The following is a 20615-nucleotide window of genomic DNA, read 5'->3' on the forward strand; positions in this document are numbered from 1 at the left end:
TTATAGTTGGCCCCTGGGTTGTCAAACAAGAGAATTTATATGGTGGCCGACCATCAAAATCACAAGGGCAGTATGGCAAAACCATGCTCTTTGGCAAAACTCAAATGGTAGGGTTTTGCCACCCTGCCCTTGTGATTTTGATGGTCGGCTACCATATAAAAACTCATCAAACAAAACCCATAAAAGTCGAACGATCGTCCAATATATCTTCCAAATGGATAATTAGGATGTGTAACTAGTACATTTAAGGCCCCTCCTACTTTTAAGAATAGTTAATTAAAATTGATTTCTAAGTTTGTATGGAGGGAGTAGAGGGACCATGGCCTCTCTCTATCTCTATCTCTCTCCCGTGCATGTTGCATGCCTTTTTACAATGTTGATGTGTAACTAGTCCAAATTATATGGCTTTTGTTTCGTGATAGTCTTGATAATCCAACCATACATCCACTTGTACGGGGTTGATGTGCAACTTTAGTAGGTTTATTTTTTCAAATAAATGTATGACAAGATATGTACCTACTTTTTATCAACCGTGATTAGCGAGAAGGTTTTTTTTATTCAACCTTTTTAATTTTTTTTCTAAATGGCACAGAGGATCCAGTTTTTCTATTCAACCTTACTAAATTCCAGCCAACTTTAGGACTTGTTAGACATAAGCTATATTATTATTTTTTAATGGTAGAATTCATTAAAAAAGACCGAGATGGTCACAAAATAAAAATAAAAGAAAAACAATACAAAGAAGACATTACACCCTCAAGGGAGAAGAAAATCAAATCTCTCCAAGGACTCCAAATCAACCCCCCTCCTAGCTTGTGAATCCGCCTCTCCATTTGCCGATCTCCTAACAAGATTGAACTCAACATGAGAATCTCCGATATTATGTAGGATCTCATTAAAAAAATCCGCAAACCTCCACGGAAACTTATGAGAACCGGACAACCATAGGATAACATTTTAGAAAATAATGAGACACTTCTAAAATGGGATTCTGTCTAGAAAATAAAGAGGCAGGAAACTGCAATTATTTGGTCATTTCCATTCCGCAGTGCTTTTGGCATTTCTTGTGGATTCATGCTCCCTTCTGTCTTCTTTAGCATGTTTCGCAATAGGCAATATCCTCTTTTTTAAACGGCATCCCGTTTTGCAAGACTACCAAGGCTATCCGGTCTTGAACAAAAACCGACCATGACTCAATGCACACGTAACACATTGCTTGGTTATCTGAACTGTAAATCCAATGGGTCACCACTAAGAAATTAAGTGGGTCCATTCAATACACAATCAAATGATTTCGCATGCTTACCATATAATATAGGAATTCTCCTTGCTTTGTTTTCCCTGTGGAAAAATGACTCAAAAGCCTTTTTATCTTTTCAATTTGGATCACATAAAGCCTTCTATCTCTCATGATAGAGGATCTGATTAGCAATATAAAGGAGTGTACAAATCAAAGGCTGAAGACATCTTAGAGGATTTTTTCTCATCAAGCCCGATCAAATGTCTAGAATAATCCGGGACCCGATCAAGGATCCATGTTGTAGATGCTACTATCAAAGTCCAAAGGGGCATTTATTACAGGCTTGCTTATCTCAATAAGATGATTATTATGAGATTTTATATGGTGTAAGTGCTTACAACAATACGGTAGGGGTACCGCCCTTGATATTTAATCCAACCACAGCTCACTTATTGAGGAGCTGTTGTTGGATCAGATATCAAGGATGGCACTACCACCGTACCAAGGCCTTATTGTTGTATGCCCTTAAACCATATAATTTCTCGATTATTATACTCTTCTCGTCTTTTTAAAGTAAGAAGAGAAGTGGGTCCACCTCCCTTGAAAAATTAAAAATTAACGAATAAGACATAATCTCTTAAACTAAACACAAGCGTATTAGGCGGAATTATTACCAGATCAACAGATCACTTACGCAACATTCCCTTCCAATCAGATTCCGCCACGTCATCAGTACCGACCATCCGCCTCAGGCGAATCTGTTCAAACCTCTCTCTCTCTCTGTCTCTCCAGTACACAAAGTATGTAAATAAAATTACGCAAAAAGCAGAAAAAAAAAAGAAGGGAAAAGAGAAATATAAATCCAAATTTCCAACAGAGATCCGAAAATCCCATCTCCCCCAAAACCTAACCCTAACCCTAATTCTTCCAAATTCTCTGAAATTCTGATACCCAATGGCCCTGCAATTTCAAACAAAGAAGAGTGTAAGAAGAAGAAGAAGAAATTCACCAAATCCTCCCCTCTCCTAGTCCAAAATTTTCAAAACCCTAACCCTAACCCTCATTCCATGCCCCTGCACCAAAACCTCATACACCTTCTCCCATGTCAGCCGAGAAGAAATGGCTCTTCATTCTCTTCTCCGCGGCCTTCATTTCCCTCTTCTTCTTCCTCTCAGCCATTGCGGGATTCTCTTCCTCCTTCGCATTCTCCTCTCATAAACCCTTCCCTTCTCTTTCCCGCCATGGACCCAATTACCCTCCAACCTTTGCCTACTACATCTATGGTGGCCGCGGGCACAAGGACCGGATTCTCCGCCTTTTGCTCGCGGTCTATCACCCAAGGAATCGATATCTCCTCCATCTCGGCTCTGATGCTTCGAACAATGAGCGATATGAGCTCGCGTCTTTGGTTAGGGCGGTTCCTGCAATACATGCTTTTGAGAATGTGGATGTGGAGGGAAAGGCGGATGCACTTACTTATATGGGTTCTTCTATCCTTGGGGCGACACTTCATGCTGCTGCTGTGCTTATGAAGCTTGATGGGGGGTGGGATTGGTTTGTCACTTTGAGCGCTATGGATTATCCGCTTGTTACGCAGGATGGTATTGTTTTGTTTGTTTTTTATTGGGTTGTTGTTGTTTTTGGAGAATTGGGGTGTTTTGAGTTTTGTTGTTTGATTAGGAATATTGGGTTATTGATTTAATGGTTGGTATCTGAGTTTAGGACAATTGGATCTATTCACTTGTCTTTGTTTATCGAACTGTTTTGTTTCTTTGATATTGGTTTGTTGTTGTTTTTTGGAGAATTGGGGTGTTTTGAGTTTTGTTGTTTGATTAGAAATATTGGGTTATTGATTTTATGGAAGATATATGAGTTTAGGACAATTTGATCTATTAACTTCTCTTTGCTTTAGCTTGGGAATGCAAAGTTCTTATAAATGTCATTTAGTGTTTGATTTTAAAAGAAACAGATCCTTCTTTTTTTTCTAAAGTTATTGATTTGGAATGCGGTGTTCTTGATTCATTGAGTTGTACTTGAGAAAATTAGGTCCATTTTCTGATCCTACTTTGTGATGGATAATTCTTTATTCGGTGGAGAGTTCGGAATTTGTTCTGTTTTAGTTTTTGCTGCGAAAGGCTGTTTTTTTGCAATATTGAGGGAATTGGAGTTTGGAATTTTGAGTTGATTTATTGGAGGATATCTGAGTTTAGCTCTTCTGGTTGTTTTCAAATTTTATCTGAACGCCAATTTCTTAATTCATTAGAGGACATCTGATTTTAGGAGAATTGAGTATTTTTTTCTTCTTGGATATTAATTCAAAAATTGATTTATTGATAGATCAATCTGATCTCATTAGACTTGGGTTTTCTCTTTGTTTCTGATTAACGTTTGTAATGCCTTGTGCTTGATGTAACTAAATATGTTTCTATGAAGTTTACGGTTTCTTTGCCTTTATTCATGCAATGATGCAAAACAAAATAATGGAATCTTTGTTCTTTTAGGGGCTTCTAGTATCTTGTTTCCCTAAATTGCAAGAAGTTGTACTTCTGCCATAATTTTTGGACATGAATATCTTTGTTATGGCTGCTCCGGTGCTTCCTGTAGTATTAGTTTCTAAAGTGTCTCTGTTGAAGAATCTCCAGCATTTAGGGATCTATTTTCTTCATATTTGATAAATATAGATATTAGATAGTACAAACATGTTATTTTTTTAAATATTTTTTTATGTTTTTCCCTTTTGGGTGCAATTTAGGATAAAATATAAGCTCTTCATGATACAATATTGATGTCTTGACCATTACAGCATGAGCCTCATCCCCAGTTGGGACTAGGTATGCTAATTATGATCTTCTCTGTCCACGACATTGTTTTCCCTGTTTTTTTTTGTTCTTAGTAGTCTGGGCATACCCAGGTCCCAGAGTATGATTTAGTTGGTTATGTACCCAGAGTATGATTTAGTTGGTTGTGTAAATCCATTTAGTTCTCACAAAATATTCAATGCCATGCAATTATTATGTTTGCAACATTCTGTTTTTTCCAGTAAAAAAGTATTCTAAAATAAATCATTCCTTTATATGAGTAAACTGATATTAATGAATTTATATACCTTGCACTTCTATTTTTTCCAAATATCACGACATATACTATTTAAAATATTTTCTTTTAGGCAAAATGTAATTTTCTCCACTTTCAGGGGGCTAGATTCTTCACTACCTTTCAAACCTCTGAAATTCAACATATCAAAACAGCTTATGTAGAGTCACTTTTCAGCTTAGGTTTCCATCTCTTGTGTCAGAGATTCTCCTCAAATTTTCTTCAACACCGCTGAGCCCACTAGACTGTTCGGGCTAGCTCCCTCATATTTTTTTGTCAACTTGCAATTAGCCTGCCATATATTTAAGATAGACTATCCCATTTGGTATTTTTGTAGGCTTGGGTCCCATTGTCGGATGTGTCAAACTTCCATCAGTTTTCCGATCATCTAGGCATTATGCAAAGCTCCAACACAAAGATACTTTTGTATTCCCCTTCTTAAAAAAGGCAATAAAGAGAGTGTGGGGTGCACATCGTAGTTACCAAGTTCATCCCAATCCCTGTGTACTGTGAACTGTGCGCTGGTTACAGCAAACTGGATAAAAATTCCCTCTAACCTATTACAATCTTCCTAAAATAAAGCACTTACAATAAGAAGTCAAAGAACTGCAGGATACAGAAAGTCATGGAAACAGGAATTTTTGGCGAACTGAAAATCCTATAAACACCAACTGGTTAAATTTGGGAGAATCATAGCAAATTGAGTATAAATACCCAGCTGGACAAACAAGAAAATGAGATTTCTGAAATTTCACTTGCTTGATGTTTATAGAAGATGAGTAATTCTAACGCAAAGCAAGCAGCAGCAGCAGCAGCTTGCTAACATCCCCAGAAATCTTGTGTAATTTGCATGAGCACATTCAAAGTTATGGTTAGGGTTTTTCATTTGGCAATAGAAGGGGTGGGAGTGGGGTTAGGGTTTGAAGGGGGAAAGAGTAATATATTTGCCTTTTGAGATCACAATGACGTCCAGATTTTCAATATAGAAATTGTATTTGTCTCGCAATCCACATGAATATTCTTGTGTAATAGAACTTCATACCTATCATCAAGGGACCTTTCTTGTATTTATGCATTCATTATTGGCTCATTTATACAATATACCAAAGGCAATGTCTCTGTTCAGTTAAACTATTTTTGCCTCTTGTTATTGAGAATCCTATTTCTTTCTTCTTTTTTTTTTTTTTGAATGGTAAGAGGCTTTCATTAATGAAGAAACAGAGACCGAGTAGGTCCCTGGAATACAATGATAAAGCTTAGAGCCAGAAAAAGGAAAAAAATATAGGAATCAAAATTAGGGAGGGAGGAAATACAATGTTCCCTGCCCGGAAGCTATTTCTCCAAGTAGTTCATCCACTTTTATCTTTATCTGGCAACATAGCATTACTTATGTTTTTCTCTCTGTCTCTTTCTTTGAGTTTTTGGGTTCTTTCTTCCCATGAAGAGGATCTTCTCCACTTGGCACAAGAGATGGATTTCCAACTACAGGGATAGAACCTTTAAAATATGGCCAAGGGGTTTTTTGCAGAATTAGGCACAATTTTTTCCACCTCTAGGCAAATGGGATTCTTTATTTCATTCATCAACTATGAAAAAACTCCACCCCTTAAACGATCAAACTAAGTGGGCCCTCCCTTGCATCTTTGATAACCTAAATGATGGGGAATCTTAAGTTTCCCAAGTTTGGCCACGGTCAAACTATTGCAATTGTCAATCTTACCCGTTTTTAATTGGGTTTTATTTTGAAACTTTTTGAGGAGGTTCTAGTGGTGGCATGATCCCCACTTGACTTTGAAGGTGCCTGGAATGACCTCTTTTTCTTCTTTGGTTCGGGGTGTCCCCCATCACAATTGCATTGGATTATTATTGTTTCTTTATGTTTTTTCTTATTATGTTGTCTACTTACCTTCTTACCTCTCGGTTGACAAAATTTTACATGGAAATGGACTGCTTAGTATCTTTGATGTTCATTGGCTTAGCTTTTGAACTTATGTTGCAACAAGACTTGATACTAATACTGCAAAGCCTTGGATGTTCTTTTTCGTCCAATTACGCGTTCTCCTTACTAAATACATTGTGGCTCCTTCCTCTCTAAGTTATGCTGAGAAAAGAAACCATTCACCTGTTCTTTTATTTTCTGTTTCAGATTTATTCCATGTCTTCTCTACCCTACCACGGGACCTCAACTTTATTGATCACACCAGTGACCTGGGATGGAAAGAGTAAGAAATACTGCTTTTCACTTCAAATTACTTTGTTCTGTCCTCATAAATCCAAATCACTTCCTCTCATTCTGAACTTCATTTGTTCTTGCAGACTCCAGAGGGTCCAGCCAGTTGTAGTTGATCCAGGGCTTTATTTGGCAAGGAAGAGCCAAATCTTTCATGCTACCGAAAATCGACCAACCCCTGAAGCATTCAAATTCTTCACAGGCATATTTTCATCTCCTTTTTGTCTGTTTCTGGCTTTATAAGACTTCAAATTTCTCTCTCTAGCATTCTCTACATTGCATTGCTTCTTTTAAACGGGTGAGATACCTATGTCAACAGTGTTGGATGCATCCAATGGGTGCACGGACAATATCCTCCATTTTACAGGCACGATTGGCCGTAACATTCTTCAATGGATCCATTATAATAGGTTCTGTATTCTAGCCTTAACACAATTATTCGTCCTATTTTTTTCAACAGGTTCCCCATGGGTTATTCTCAGCCGACCTTTTATGGAATTCTGTCTTTTAGGTTGGGATAACCTCCCTCGGACGCTTCTCTTGTATTTTGCCAATGTACAGCTATCAGAAGAAGGCTATTTTCAGTCTGTCATCTGCAATTCACCAGATTTCCAAAACCTAACTCTCAACAGTGATCTAAGATACATCATGTGGGACAACCCTCCCCAGATGGAACCCCACTTTCTCAACCTCACCGACTATGATGATATGGTGCAGAGCGGAGCAGCTTTCGCAAGACAGTTCCATAAAGACGACCCAGTGTTGGACATGGTTGACAAGAAGATACTCAAACGTGGGCCTAATCGAGCTGTTCCCGGAGCATGGTGTTCGGGTAGGAGGAATTGGTGGATGGATCCATGCTCTCTCTGGGGCGATATCAATATTGGGAAGCCAGGGCCCCAAGCTCAGAAGTTTGGGGAATCAATGACTAAGATTCTTGAAGAGTGGAAGTCTCAGTTGAGCTGGTGCCAATAGTGCCATGCTTTTACCTCTGAATTGAGTATATGACTGGTTTGAAAGTTCACGCTTGATCGAGGTATATATTCTTCACCCTTGTACCGTTTTCTTGTCTCCTTTTCTTCGGGTTTCTTGTATTGGTTTTACTGAGGGAGGGGGTGGGTAGAGATTTGAGGGAGAGGAGAGTGGTATTCTTTTAGATTTTCAGACTGGTTTGGCTTGTTAGAAGCAGTGACAGTCCCATACTATGTTAGAAGCAGTGACAGTCTTTAAAGAGCCACCAACAGTCTTTTCGAAACCAATAAAAGGGAAGCCCCAATTTCTGTTATCTTGTAGAATATGGTACTTTCTTATTCTAGTTTAGCACGGGGGAATTTTTTTGTGGACAATATTGCAATCAATTTGTTGCTTTGAAGGGCAATCAATGGCATTGTCTTTCAAAATTCATGTGAGAATTTGGGTAATATATTAAGCATTTTATTTTATTTTTCTTTTCTTTTCTGTCTGGTTATTTGAAGAACGCTAAGCCTTTCCCGTGGCCACCCTACCTTACATCGTTACATGTGACAAGTATGGTATGTTCGTCATGGTAATTTCTGGTCCCATGCAAAACAGTGATCCTGCTTCCTTGATCCGTGTATTAAAATGCCAACAATCAACTTCTTCACGGGGATAGCAAGCTGGGGTTAATTCTATCCTTGGATAGGTGTGCTATCCTCCGTCCGTTAACATAAAAAACAGCCTCAATGCGTAGGGTATATACTACACAAGCAGGGTAGCCAATCCTTAGCCAATCTCAGGAACAGCTTATCCAGGATTTATCTTCCCGTGGTGAAGAGCCCAAGTGGCCAATGGTTGTAGAGGGCATCACTACTAATCTGGATCGTGTTAGTCTTGGCATGACCCTTTTGCAAGGAGACGAGAAGTGAACATCAGACGAATTGTTTTGTACAAGAATATTTCATTAATGATTTTGTATTTTTCTCTATTCTGAATTTCATGTTTTCCCGTTGGGTTGGAGAAATACATGTAAAAGGAATTATTTTGATGGTTTTTGAGAAGGAAACTTCTGTCTGTTAAGCCACAAAGGGGGGGTGTTTCACTTCAAAGCGAAGCGACCCCTATTATACAGTTGCCCCTTGACTAATGGGAGACCCCTCTCACTGATAAGTTTAGGAATTTCACTAAACTTTTGGATGGATTACAAAGACAATCAAATCAGTGCTTATAGAATTTCGCAAACTTTTGGATGTATTTACAATAGAATCAAGGTGTGCTTATACGGAGCACTTACATGATAAATATAGAAGGCAAATCAAGAAAATTATGGAAGGAGAGAATCCTAGTCAAATCTACCTAATCAAATATAAATAACTGTGGAAAGATATTGTTCTAATTCAATCTAGTTGCCTAATCTATCTAGATTACCCAAACTAACCAACTTGCCCAATCTACCTCTAGACTTTCCCATATATGATATGCCAAATCTTTACACTCACGCCCTATTAATACGGCTAAGTAGCTATTACTTCCTAGTAGGGCACTCCAAACCGACCCCATTATACAGTTGCCCCTTACTAATGGGACCCCTCTCATGTCCTATTAGAATGGCAAGTAGCTACTACTTACTATTATGGCACTCCAAAAGCCTGACAATATTTACTAATAAACTAATAAGGGCGTGATAGGGAGACTTTGAACTTGCGTACTAAGTAAGACAACAAGTACTGTATTGATAAAGGGTAATAGGGGGCTTCACCCAACTGCTGGTTCCATAGGTAGCAAAGGGGTGGTTAAGAACAATGGTTAAATATATCTAACAAAGTACAAGTAGGGTTTCTCAATGCCACAAAACTTAGTATTTGTTTTTAAATACGGTTAGGGCGCTGATACCCCCCCTAAACGGCTAAAATCCCCCTTTAACGGTTGGTTTATGTGAGAGTGGTTCACTGCTTGAGGATAAATTCACCCACTTAATGCTTTTCTTTGCCTTTAAAATCTAACGAATAACATTTTTTTTTTTGCCGGGGGGGGGAGGGAATTTTATCCATAAGAGGGTGGGAAAATTTCATTTCCCTTCGATTATTGTAAGAGTAAAGTGTTTTTGAGCTTGAGCTTAGATAGCTTATTTGAGCTCGAGTGTCAAAAACTCATGTGGGCCCACATTTTTGGGGTGATCCAAAGCATTTATTTGAAAGGTCTTTACATTGATAGGGGGTGTACCAAAAATAAGGTCCATAGGATCATCCTAACCCATCCACAGATCTGCCCACTTTTTCCCTCCACAAATGGAAGGGTTAGGATGATCCTATGGACCTGATATTTTGTAGGCACCCTATCCATTTAAGGGCATTTCAAATGAAAGCTTTGGATCACCCCAAAATGTGGGCCAACATGAGTTTTTGAGCTCGAGCTCAGATAAGCTTATATGAACCCGAGGTCAGAAACACTTTCCTCTTATTGTAATTTAATTTTAATTGCATACGGAAATTAGGGCCTCTCTGAAAGCAATCACCAATTTCATTTCTAAAACAATTGTAGCCATTATTTGCAAATTAACGTATTTACCACCATTAGCCTTTATATTCAAATAATTCGTATCCCAAGAGATCCAAAGAGGCCCTAAATCCCCAGCTTGCCCACCAAGAAAAAGACACCCTAAAATAACGACCATGAAGGATAAGCAAGTCATTTCCTTGTAGAAACAAGGATTATTTGGTTCCAATCTATGTTTACAAAGGAGGAAAAATAAGCTCGTTGTAGAATAGTAGAAGTGTAGAACTGTAAAAGCTCGGCTAACACTTTCCATGGGTACTAAATCTTCTCTTTTTTCTTTTCATTAGGCTGTTCTGGTTTCTTTCTCTTTCCTGCTTGCTCTATGATGTATAGATTGATGGTAGCGTTTTAAACTTCTTTTCTTAAAATGAGTGTTATCTAGGGTTTTGCACCTCTCTTCCAGCCTCATAAGTCCATAAGAAACCATGAAAAGAAACCTTCTCTTCACCTCCTTTCCATCTCTTTTTCATTGTCTTGAAATGGGTTCTGCTAGTTCTTTTCATCGATTAGTAAAAACCCAATTAGAAACCCCAATCATCAATAGAGACCCAGTTCTCATTACCAAACACATCTCTGGCAACACAAACAATCTCATCCATTTATTCTCAAATCGTCATGATTCATTCATTTTCCCCACCTTTGCATTGAGTTCTTATAGATCCATCCATGGTTTTGCCAAAATTGAAACCAGTGATGATAGCCCTAATTTTGTTAGCAACCAAATATCTGAATCGACAGAAAAAATCTGTCAGATACTCTCAAATCAGGCTAGTTCTAGCATTGAATCTTCCCTCGAAGGTTCCGGGATTAGGGTTTCGCCTGCTCTTGTTGAGGATGTTCTAAAAAAGCTCAGCAATGCTGGGATTTTGGCGCTGTCATTCTTTCGGTGGGCCGAGAAGCAAGAAGGATTCAAGCATACCACTGAGAGTTTTCATGCTTTGATAGAAGCACTAGGCAAAATCAAGCAGTTTAGATTGATATGGAATTTGGTTGACACCATGAAGGATAAGGGTTTATTGACAAAAGAGACTTTTGCAGTGATCACTCGCAGATACGCAAGGGCTAGGAAGATCAAAGAAGCAATTGCAACATTCGAACGAATGGTGAATTATGGATTGAAAACTGATATATCAGATTTTAATCGATTAATTGATACCATTAGCAAGTCTAGACATGTTAAAAGAGCTCAAGAGATTTTCGACCAAATGAAGAATAAAAGGTTTTCGCCTGATCTCAAGACTTATACTATTCTCTTAGAAGGATGGGGACATGATAGGAATTTGCTGAGATTGAGGGAAATTTATCATGAAATGAGGGATGAGGGGTTCGAACCCGATGTTGTAACATATGGGATTCTTATCAATGCGTATTGTAAGTCTAGGAAACATGATGAAGCATTAGAGTTATTCCATGAGATGGAAAAGAAGGGTTGTCGGCCGAGTCCGCATATCTATTGTTCTTTGATTAATGGATTGGGTTCAGAAAAGAGACTGAGTGAAGCTTTGAAGTTTTTCGAGCTATCTAAAGACCATGGTTTTGTACCTGAAATACCCACTTACAATGCAGTTGTTGGGTCTTACTGTTGGGCAATGCAGTTTGAGGATGCGTATAGAGTACTGGACGAGATGAAGAAATGTGGGATCGGTCCCAATTCTCGGACGTTTGACGTATTGATTCATCATCTGATAAAAGCAAAGAAAACAAAAGAGGCATATGATATTTTTCAGAGGATGGAAGGTGAGCATGGTTGTGAGCCTAGTCTGAATGCATACACAATGATGGTAGGGATGTTTTGTTCCGAGGAGCGAGTTGACATGGCTCTGAAAGTGTGGAAGCAAATGAATGATAAGGGCGTTCTTCCTTGTATGCACATGTTCTCATCTTTGATTAATGGTTTGTGTGATGAGAATAGGTTAGATGAAGCCTGCAACTACTTTGAAGAGATGATGGAGAAGGGTATTAGGCCTCCAGGACAGTTGTATAGTAATTTAAAACAAGTTCTTCTTGATGGAGGAAAGAAGGATTTGGCCATAAATTTGGCTCAGAAGCTGGATAAGTTAAGGAGAACGCCAATGAATGGATGAAACAAGATTTCCAGTAAGGCATTTTGTGCCAAACATCATAGATGGGGATAGGGATGCTTGAACATGTAAAACTTTGACCCTATCACAGCACCCTGGTATTACTGGAGTTGGAAAAGGATTTGCTATGTGAAATGAGAACTGATTCTTTTGCTGAGCGGTATGCAAAACTGTTACAAAATCAAGTATGACAAAAACAGCTAGCTCTAAAGATGGGGAAACTTTGATAGCTCACAAGAGACTCAAACGGTTGGTTTCGTTAGTTATAGATAGAATGGTTAAGAGGAGAAATGCATGTAATTTTTCAATGAAATGCTTTTCAATTTGAAGTTTTTGCTTCATTATTTTTGCAGTGCTGCTTGGTGTGACATTTATCTATTCCAGAATTTCATTAGCATAAAAGTATGGCAAGAGGGTGTTGATCATATTATGTTTTAAGAAAGTAATGGAGAAGCCTGTATCATATTCATCCCGAGATCTTGCATCATATGTAGCAGAACAGCAAATGCTGAATGGGGAGTATTTACTAGTAGAACTTCCCATGTTGAAGGAATTTTGAATTTGAGAGGAATGTGTCCGTAAGGCCACTACAATGTATTGAGTTCCATCATTGATTGATCTGAACAGTCCACTTGATGGACCCTGCGTTGTATCTCTTACAGCCATAATGGCCTCTTTGTATGCGCATTAAAACTAGCCCTTATTTGCTAATGAGATTATTTTGATTTACTCATAATTTGCAAAGGGTGCATTGAGGCCTCTTTGGAAGCCATTTATTACAACATTTCTAAAACAAATACAACCATTATTTGCAAATAATCATATTCAACTTTAAAGCTAGGTCTATGAAATACACTATTCAGATCAATCAAATGTAGGATCCACTGCTGTAGTAGATACGCCTAATTTGTATTATATTGAAGTCATGCCGTACTGAAGTATTCCTCTTGAATGTGATCATGTGAGAGTCTTACCATGTATTTACGAATATTTAAATGTTTTACAAAGGGAAATGATTTCACTGCTCCATTGTTTTGATAAACATGTGTTCCACATGTTTGTCGTGTAGTATTTAAAGGTCTTTAAGAGCTTTTTGAGAACCGTAATATTCCTCTAACAGCGCTTTAAATACTACACAATAAAAATTGGAGCGCCTGTTTATCAAAACTGATAAACATTGGAGCGCAGAAATCATTTCTCTTTACAAATAGCTAGAGCACATTGATGTGGCTTGAGATAGGTTATATTGTTTCTCATAAGCTTTTGGTTAGCTCATTTTATTTAACTTGTAGATGAGCTCTAATTAGGAAAAAGGGGTAGGGTGGATCAAGATGTGACCAAACATGTTGCAGTCCTGAGGAGGAAGCAGTTGACAGAATAAGCATATGGATATATCAAACTTTCACTGTAAACCCTTCTCAATCAGTTTTATCAACTAAGCCATTAGACCAGGCAATTACACTCTTGACATTGAATGAAAATTTTGGCAAATGTTACATAACAACAAATACATCTTTCCCTTTATTCCCCTCCTATATTGGCTTTTATCCTTGCAGGTTTCCATATTCATGCACTCAAATCTTTTCAAATTTTTTTTTTTTTCAATTTCGGTAGGCAAAGCCCCTGCAAGTTGCCTCTTCTTCAGTGATACAGCATGAAGTGGGGCTGAACCTCGCACCTCATACTGGTGCAGCAGCTTCCTTTGCCTGCTCCGCGCCTTTCTCCTCATCACTTCCATGGCCGTTTCCAAACCCATTTTCTGAAATCTTCTGCTCTGTAGGCAAATTCTTCTTGGCTTTTTTACTCCCTTCTATTTTCCACAAATCCCACACCCGAGTTTTGGGTGGAGGTGTCGCATCTGCAATAGGTGCAACCAAACCTGGCTTTCCATCATCAATGACTGCATCTATCAAACCATATTCCATTGCCTCCCAAGGATTCATGAAATAATCACGGTCTGTGTCCCCTTCAATCTGCATGCAAGGAAGTAAAAAGGCCAAGAAAAACAAATATAATAACTTACATCTTCACAAAGTAATTGACTTACCCAGAAAAAAAATCAGAAGGTAATGCCCACCTGTAGCTCAGGCTTCCCTGTAATTCTTGAGAATATTTTGTTCATCTTGACTCTGTGATACGCCATTTCTCTAATCTGCAACCCCATATCTGTTGTCTGCAATCATATAAACATCAGAAGAAATTTTCAAGAGCTATGTGACATCAAGCTACTAGCCTACCACAATTCAAAAGAGAGAACTGAAGATCTTCTGGCATAGTGAATTCTATAGTAGTAAGTGCTAAGCATCAATGATAATAAGTTTAATGAACAGTATCATACAAGTTGAATTCAAAATTTGAGATAGTTACACCTGACCAGGGGGGAGCAGAGCCAATAGAACTTATCCTACAGAAGGTTGAATGCAAGCATCCAATTCAAAGCAACAATGTAATGGGACTTATTAGTATTACCCACAGGATTTAAAATGATCATATGCAGGCACTTGAGCTATTTGAGACTTGAGAGTAAGTCGTCAATCTTCAATGTGTCTTACGGACACAGCTGTTCCCACTTCCAATCCCCCTACCTATCCTTGGCATATTGGGTACTTGCATGTTTAAGCCGGAAATATAGGGAAAACGAACAACGACAATATGACATCACACGATTTTTAACTCATTTACTACCCAACAGTGTTTAAGAGGAAGGTGGTTTGCAGATCATGTCGCTGAAATTGCAGAGAGCGGAGTTTTACGTGGATGCATTTCCAACATGACGTGTTTCTAAAAAATGCATTAATGGAGCGATAAAGAGTACCCAAGAGGAAGAATTACCTAAGGCCCTGTTTGTTTTGGATTTTGAGAAACGATTGTGAGTCCAAAACTAATTATTGGACTCGAAATTTAATGCACTTTGGAGTCCAATAATCAGTTTTGGACTCACAATCGGTCCTCAAAATCAGAAACAGTTTCCCTGTTTTGCAGAGAAATTTGAACAATTTCTACAATATACTGCAGAGAAAACTGATTGGAACCCAGCAATTTGTCTGGTGTGATTCCAATGTGTCCTTTATTTTATTGCTTGTTTATGATTATCTCTGGACGCTCTCTGTTTTGCTTGTTTTATTTGCTTTCCCTGCATCATACATTCATAAAGAAGCATGAACACAAACACACAAACTCAGTCAGGTGCAAATGCTTGCAGCCATCTTAGAAATTAGAATAGATGCCGATTATAGAAAGGATCTTATACATGTGCAACATGTGCTTGAAGAGATACATCCAATCTTTATCTGTGGTTCATGATTCATTTCTCCAGAAACCACTATAGATTATCTAGCAAAAAAAGGAACAAAAGTACAACCAATATTATTTGCTAAGAAGACCTTGAGAAAGACACCACAAGAAGACTGCTAAAGGAAAACTAGCAATGAACAAGGCCACATTCAATACCATTTGCAGATAAAAAGACTTGCAGAAAGAAACCTCAAGAAAACTTCTTACAAAAAAATCCCCGTAAGATAAATACCCAGGGTAAGAAGCAATAACCAAATACTCACCTTCCCTCCAGCAGTTCCCAGAGGTTGATGGATCATTACTCTACCATTTGGCATGCAAAACCTCTTTCCTTTCGTCCCAGAAGCAAGCAGAAACGCACCCATTGATGCTGCGAGACCCAAACAAACAGTAGATACATCTGCTTTGCACAACTTCATAGCATCATATATTCCCATTCCTGCAAACAATAGTAAATTAGAGAAGCGCAATACTCAATGTACATTACTAAATGTTAGATAAAAAAACTCCTTCACTTTTCCATACAATTGTGACTAGGGTTGAGAGAACTTAATATAAATTAAAAAAAGAAAAAACTAGAAAACCCTACTCTATGCAGTATAAATGAATCAACTCATGGAATACGAGAGAAACTTCCAAATGATGGAGCAAAAGACTTAAGTCTTCCAGAAGCATCACTTGCAGTATCAGAAGGATACTTAAAAGGAAAAAAGATTACATGAAAGATATGCCCAAATTTCAAGCCTTCAGAAAAAGCGATAAAAAGTAAAAAATACTACAATTTCCACCACATGCAATAGAAAATACAGTGATCTACAAGTTCTACTCCTAAAGTATGACGGTCTCCTTACCTCCTAAAAGGCTTCTACCTAGTCTTCTATTCATCAACCAACCTCCCAAAACACATTTGAGGCTCTGTACTCCACGATCATCTACTTCTTGTGGTTGTGGTGACCATGTTGGTAGCCATGGTTGAGGCCAAGGCCCCGGTCGTGGAGCTCCCCATTATCAGCCCTAGAGGTTGGTACACCCTTGATCTGGCCATTATCATCCTTACCCTACATATAGTGGGCCTCAACATGGTCTACTACTTTGGTAGGGGGTACTGTTGTAGCCTGTTAGGGGACAGCTTGTCCCTTATTTGGCTCTTTCTTGGAATAATAAATGTCAATTTAAAAAAAAAAACATGGTCTACTACTTACCCACCTACATTCGAATATCCTCGACCTCCTGATGTGTTGTCTCTCATCATGTCGAGCATACATCATCGATGAGTTGTCAGATCTATGGGCGTCAAAGTAAAATTGTTGCTAAAGCTACCATTGTTACAATTCTGGTGACATCTTCGTGGGTGGTGGATAATGGTGGCAGCCATCATTTGGTTGATGGCTCAGGTAACTTATCCTCCCTAGTTCCTTATTTTGGTTCATCTCGTGTTGTTATGGTTGCTGGGTCATCTCTAGTCTCTACTGATTACTTATGTTGGTATTGCATCTATCATGAATCCCTTTTGGGGTTATTAGACTTCTTTGACATTCCTGATGTGTATTTTGTTCCCAATATCCAATGCAAGTTGTTATTTGTCTCACAATTCACTTCCCAATTATCATGTTATTTTACTTTTACACCTTCATATGGGCTTGTGAAGGATCTACAATCGGGGAAACTCCTTGCTAGAGATGCTTGTCGCGACAACCTATACATATTGGGAACTTTTCAATTTAGATAACATCATCAGATTTCCATGATGAAGTGTTAACTGCCATTGAGTCTTTTATGTCGATGTCCATATGCCATCATCACCTTGCTCATACAAGCAACCATACTTTACAGTCCTTCCAGTCTTCCATGCATGTTTATTGTAATAAGGCTCGTGAGTATCATCCATGCCACTTTTAAACTCGTGTGTCAAACTCCCCTTTACTTTATATAATTATATTAGAACAACTCCCTTTTACTTCATATAATTATATTAGAAATTATTTTCCTTTTGAACTTGTACATTCAGATGTAAGGTCCTGCCCATGTTTCTAAGTTACCTTCATAGATGATTCTACAAACTATACTTGATTTTCTTTTTATACACAAATTAGATGTTCTTTCTACTTTCTCACGATTTAACACTAATGTTGGCAAAGATCATGGGCCACATATCAAAGACTTACTAAGTGATGGTCCCATGCCTATAGGGACTACTGTCACTCCTACAAAATTTTGCAGACATTTATGTTGCCAAAGATCATGGGCCGCATATCAAACACTTAATAAGTGATGGTGGCGGTGAGTACACCTCCCAGGCCTACTGTCACCCCTACAGAATTTCGCAGTAGTTTACCCGACCCTATGCACCTTCGGAATGGTGTTGCTAAGCGTAAGTATCATCACATTAGTGAGGCTAATCTCTCCATGATGTTCCACAATGGTGCCTCACATCATCTCTAGGCAAATGCCTTTCAACAGCCACAAATGACTAATATGCTTCTGTCATCAGTTCTAGAGTGTACTCCTGCTTATGCTCTCATGGGATGCCATTTAGACTACTCATACCTCTGGTCATGGGGGTGTATTCGTTACGTCTACATACCTGCATCTCAAAGTAAGAAATTCTTTCTCAAAACCGTAGCATGCATTGTTTTTTTTTTTTTTTTTGGCTAAAATGGTGAACATAAAGACTATAAATGCTACTCCTTATCCTCCAAGAAGATTCTAATCTCATGCCATGTGTTATTTACTTATTTGATGATGCTTACTTCCATAAACTCCCTCACATTGGGCATGGGATTAAGGGACAGACACCTACATCTACTCCTGTAAATCTCAAATCCAGATACCTTCTATAGTCGATGGTAGCAACAAATCTGGTATCTTGCAACCATATGAAAAGTTTTATACCCACCATAACAGACACAAGCAAACCTTAGGAGCTCAAATGACCGGTGTTCATGAAGCATCATCCTTTTCCTAATGTTGTCACAAGTGATAAGAAGATAAAAGCAAAGGGGGTCATCCTTTTCCTAATGTTGTCACAAGTGATAAGTGGATAAAAGCAAAGGGGGTTGGGGGGCGGGGATTGGATGAGTGACCTGTACAAGAATGACATACTTGGACAATTGTTCCCAGACCAGTAGATAAGAATTTCATTGGATGGAAGTGGGTGTCTAATTTGATAGATATAAAGTTCATCTAGTTGCTTAGGGGCACAATCAACACCATGGGTCATATCAAACATTTAGCACCGTTGTTAAGACCACCACAGTACGTTTGATTGTGGCATTACCTAACATCTTTGGATGGATTCTATGCCAAACTAATGTTAAGAATGTCTTCTTACATCAGTGGTTAAAGGAGGGACTGTATACGAAGCAGTCAGAAGGGTCTGGAACTACTAAAAGAAACAACAATGTGTGTGAGTTGAGCAAAACTATATATGGTCTGAAGCAAGCGCCTCTAGCATGGCTCAATCGGATTCATCCGCTCTTAAACGAAGAGAATATAAGCAAAGCAAGTCCAACAACTCTTTCTTTATCAGATACATCTAGGAAGCTATGGTACCTATCTTCGTTTGTTTGATGATATCAAATTGATTGGGAGTGATATCAGTGAATTTGAAAAAATGAGTAGTAGTTTAAAAGAAGACTAATCTGAAGAATCTAGAGGAACTGCGTTACTTAATCGGAGCAAAGATTGAGAAAATCGAGGAAAGAGCCAGAAAAATGCATCTTTACAAATTAAGCTTAAATACTTCAGCAAATGACTCAAGTTACACAAGCCACTGATGAATACATAGAAACTTTTTTGTCAAGATAACACAAGTTTAATGAAAACACATTGATAAAAATAAAAGGTGCTGAATTGCGTCTAAATTCAAACATGGTACTGATCATGAGCCCAAAACTAGAACCATTAAAAAAAGAAAAAAGACAGACGAATTAAGTGAGTTTAAACATGTACCAGCAGTTACAGATCCACCAGGAGAATTTATAAACAATTTGATATCTTTTGTCTGGTCTTCAGCATCAAGAAACAAGAGTTGGCTTATAACAAAATCAGCAGTCAATGTGTCCACCTAAAACCCATCAATTAAAAAACCCAAAAAATGCAACAAAACCACCTTCAATACTCAATAAAACAACCTTAAATCCTTAAAATTTAATCAAACCTGAGAGCCCAAGAAAACGATTCTCTGCCTGAGTAGCATGTTGGTACTATCGAGCTCTTCGATTCTGGGCATCCAGGGTCCAGCTGAGCTAGAGAGATTCCAATCAGAGGAAAGGGTTTTTCTATAACTTTTCATATATGTGAGGGTGATGGGTTTTGTCCTGAGAGTATTTGGAAATGTTGGGTTCAAATAGAAAGTGGGGAAAGCTCTATTAGAGAGAAAAGGTTGAGAAGGTAAGGTGGTGAAGGATAGGGCTCCTTCCATAATTTCTCTCTGTTCTTACAAAAGTTTGAAGAGAGCTCCTTTAAATAGAGCTCCTTTGCATTGGATGATCCTAACCCTCTGATTATAGTAGGGTTTCTATAATCGGAGGGTTAGGATTATCCCGTCAAGATGATTTACGGTGTACAGCCTATTTACATCGTGGCCCCATCAAATGAATTAGATCATCCCAAGAAGTGAGCCCCACGGTTTGTTATCAGCAATCTTAGGAGTTTAGGAAATTTAACTAGGGGAAAATCTGAAACGTAAAATAACCATTTCACTGCTTAACTCATTCTTATGGAAATCTTTTTGTAAAATTGAAATTTTCCTTCGGACATGTTTGGCCAAGAAAAAAACTTCATGTAATCCTGACGTACCAGAAGGCCAGAGGCAAGCGAGATTTGAGAGGGTGGTGAGGAGATGGTTTGAAATTTCGGACCTAGCCGAAATCCCAAAATTTTGGCAGAAATTCGGTAAAGAAGCATGAAATGTTGATTTTTGGGGCCGAAAGTTCGGTAATTTCGGCTGAAATTTGGGAAAGGAATAAAAAATTAATAATTTTTTTTCAAGTTTCACCGAAATTGATGAAATTTCCAACATTTCGACAAGTATCGGAAAGTTCCGAAACTGAAATTTAAAACCATGGAGGAGAGCATGTGATGGGTTGAAAAACAGGATAAAAAAACTATTCAAAAGAATTTTTCTTTCAGATTTTTTAGCCCCCCTCATGCTCTCCCTTAC

General features: G+C 38.3%; 3 protein-coding genes across 3 annotated transcripts; 2 read left to right on the forward strand and 1 right to left on the reverse strand.

The window, feature by feature from the left end:
* The first annotated feature begins 2020 nt into the window (after positions 1-2020).
* Positions 2021-8573, forward strand: LOC143884329 (beta-glucuronosyltransferase GlcAT14A-like). Its single transcript, XM_077387841.1, has 4 exons — positions 2021-2841; positions 6480-6555; positions 6650-6765; positions 7024-8573. The coding sequence occupies exons 1-4, from the start codon at positions 2343-2345 to the stop codon at positions 7536-7538; spliced, it is 1206 nt and encodes a 401-aa protein (XP_077243956.1). The 5' UTR covers positions 2021-2342; the 3' UTR covers positions 7539-8573.
* Positions 8574-10235: 1662 nt separating this feature from the next.
* On the forward strand, positions 10236-12582 carry LOC143882804 (Tetratricopeptide repeat (TPR)-like superfamily protein). Its single transcript, XM_077386216.1, has one exon. It carries the CDS (start codon positions 10502-10504, stop codon positions 12158-12160), a length of 1659 nt encoding a protein of 552 aa, XP_077242331.1. The 5' UTR covers positions 10236-10501; the 3' UTR covers positions 12161-12582.
* A 944-nt stretch (positions 12583-13526) lies between these two features.
* Positions 13527-19902, reverse strand: LOC143884330 (ATP-dependent Clp protease proteolytic subunit 3, chloroplastic-like). The gene is made up of 5 exons (XM_077387842.1): positions 19611-19902; positions 19403-19517; positions 15715-15890; positions 14235-14330; positions 13527-14130 (listed from the first exon to the last, which is right to left on the reverse strand). The coding sequence occupies exons 1-5, from the start codon at positions 19872-19874 to the stop codon at positions 13837-13839; spliced, it is 945 nt and encodes a 314-aa protein (XP_077243957.1). The 5' UTR covers positions 19875-19902; the 3' UTR covers positions 13527-13836.
* Positions 19903-20615: the final 713 nt, after the last annotated feature.

This window comes from Tasmannia lanceolata, unplaced genomic scaffold (assembly GCF_043159265.1).
Source record: "Tasmannia lanceolata isolate RefF3 unplaced genomic scaffold, GAP_Taslan_0.1 ptg000008l, whole genome shotgun sequence".
Lineage (NCBI taxonomy): Eukaryota > Viridiplantae > Streptophyta > Magnoliopsida > Canellales > Winteraceae > Tasmannia > Tasmannia lanceolata.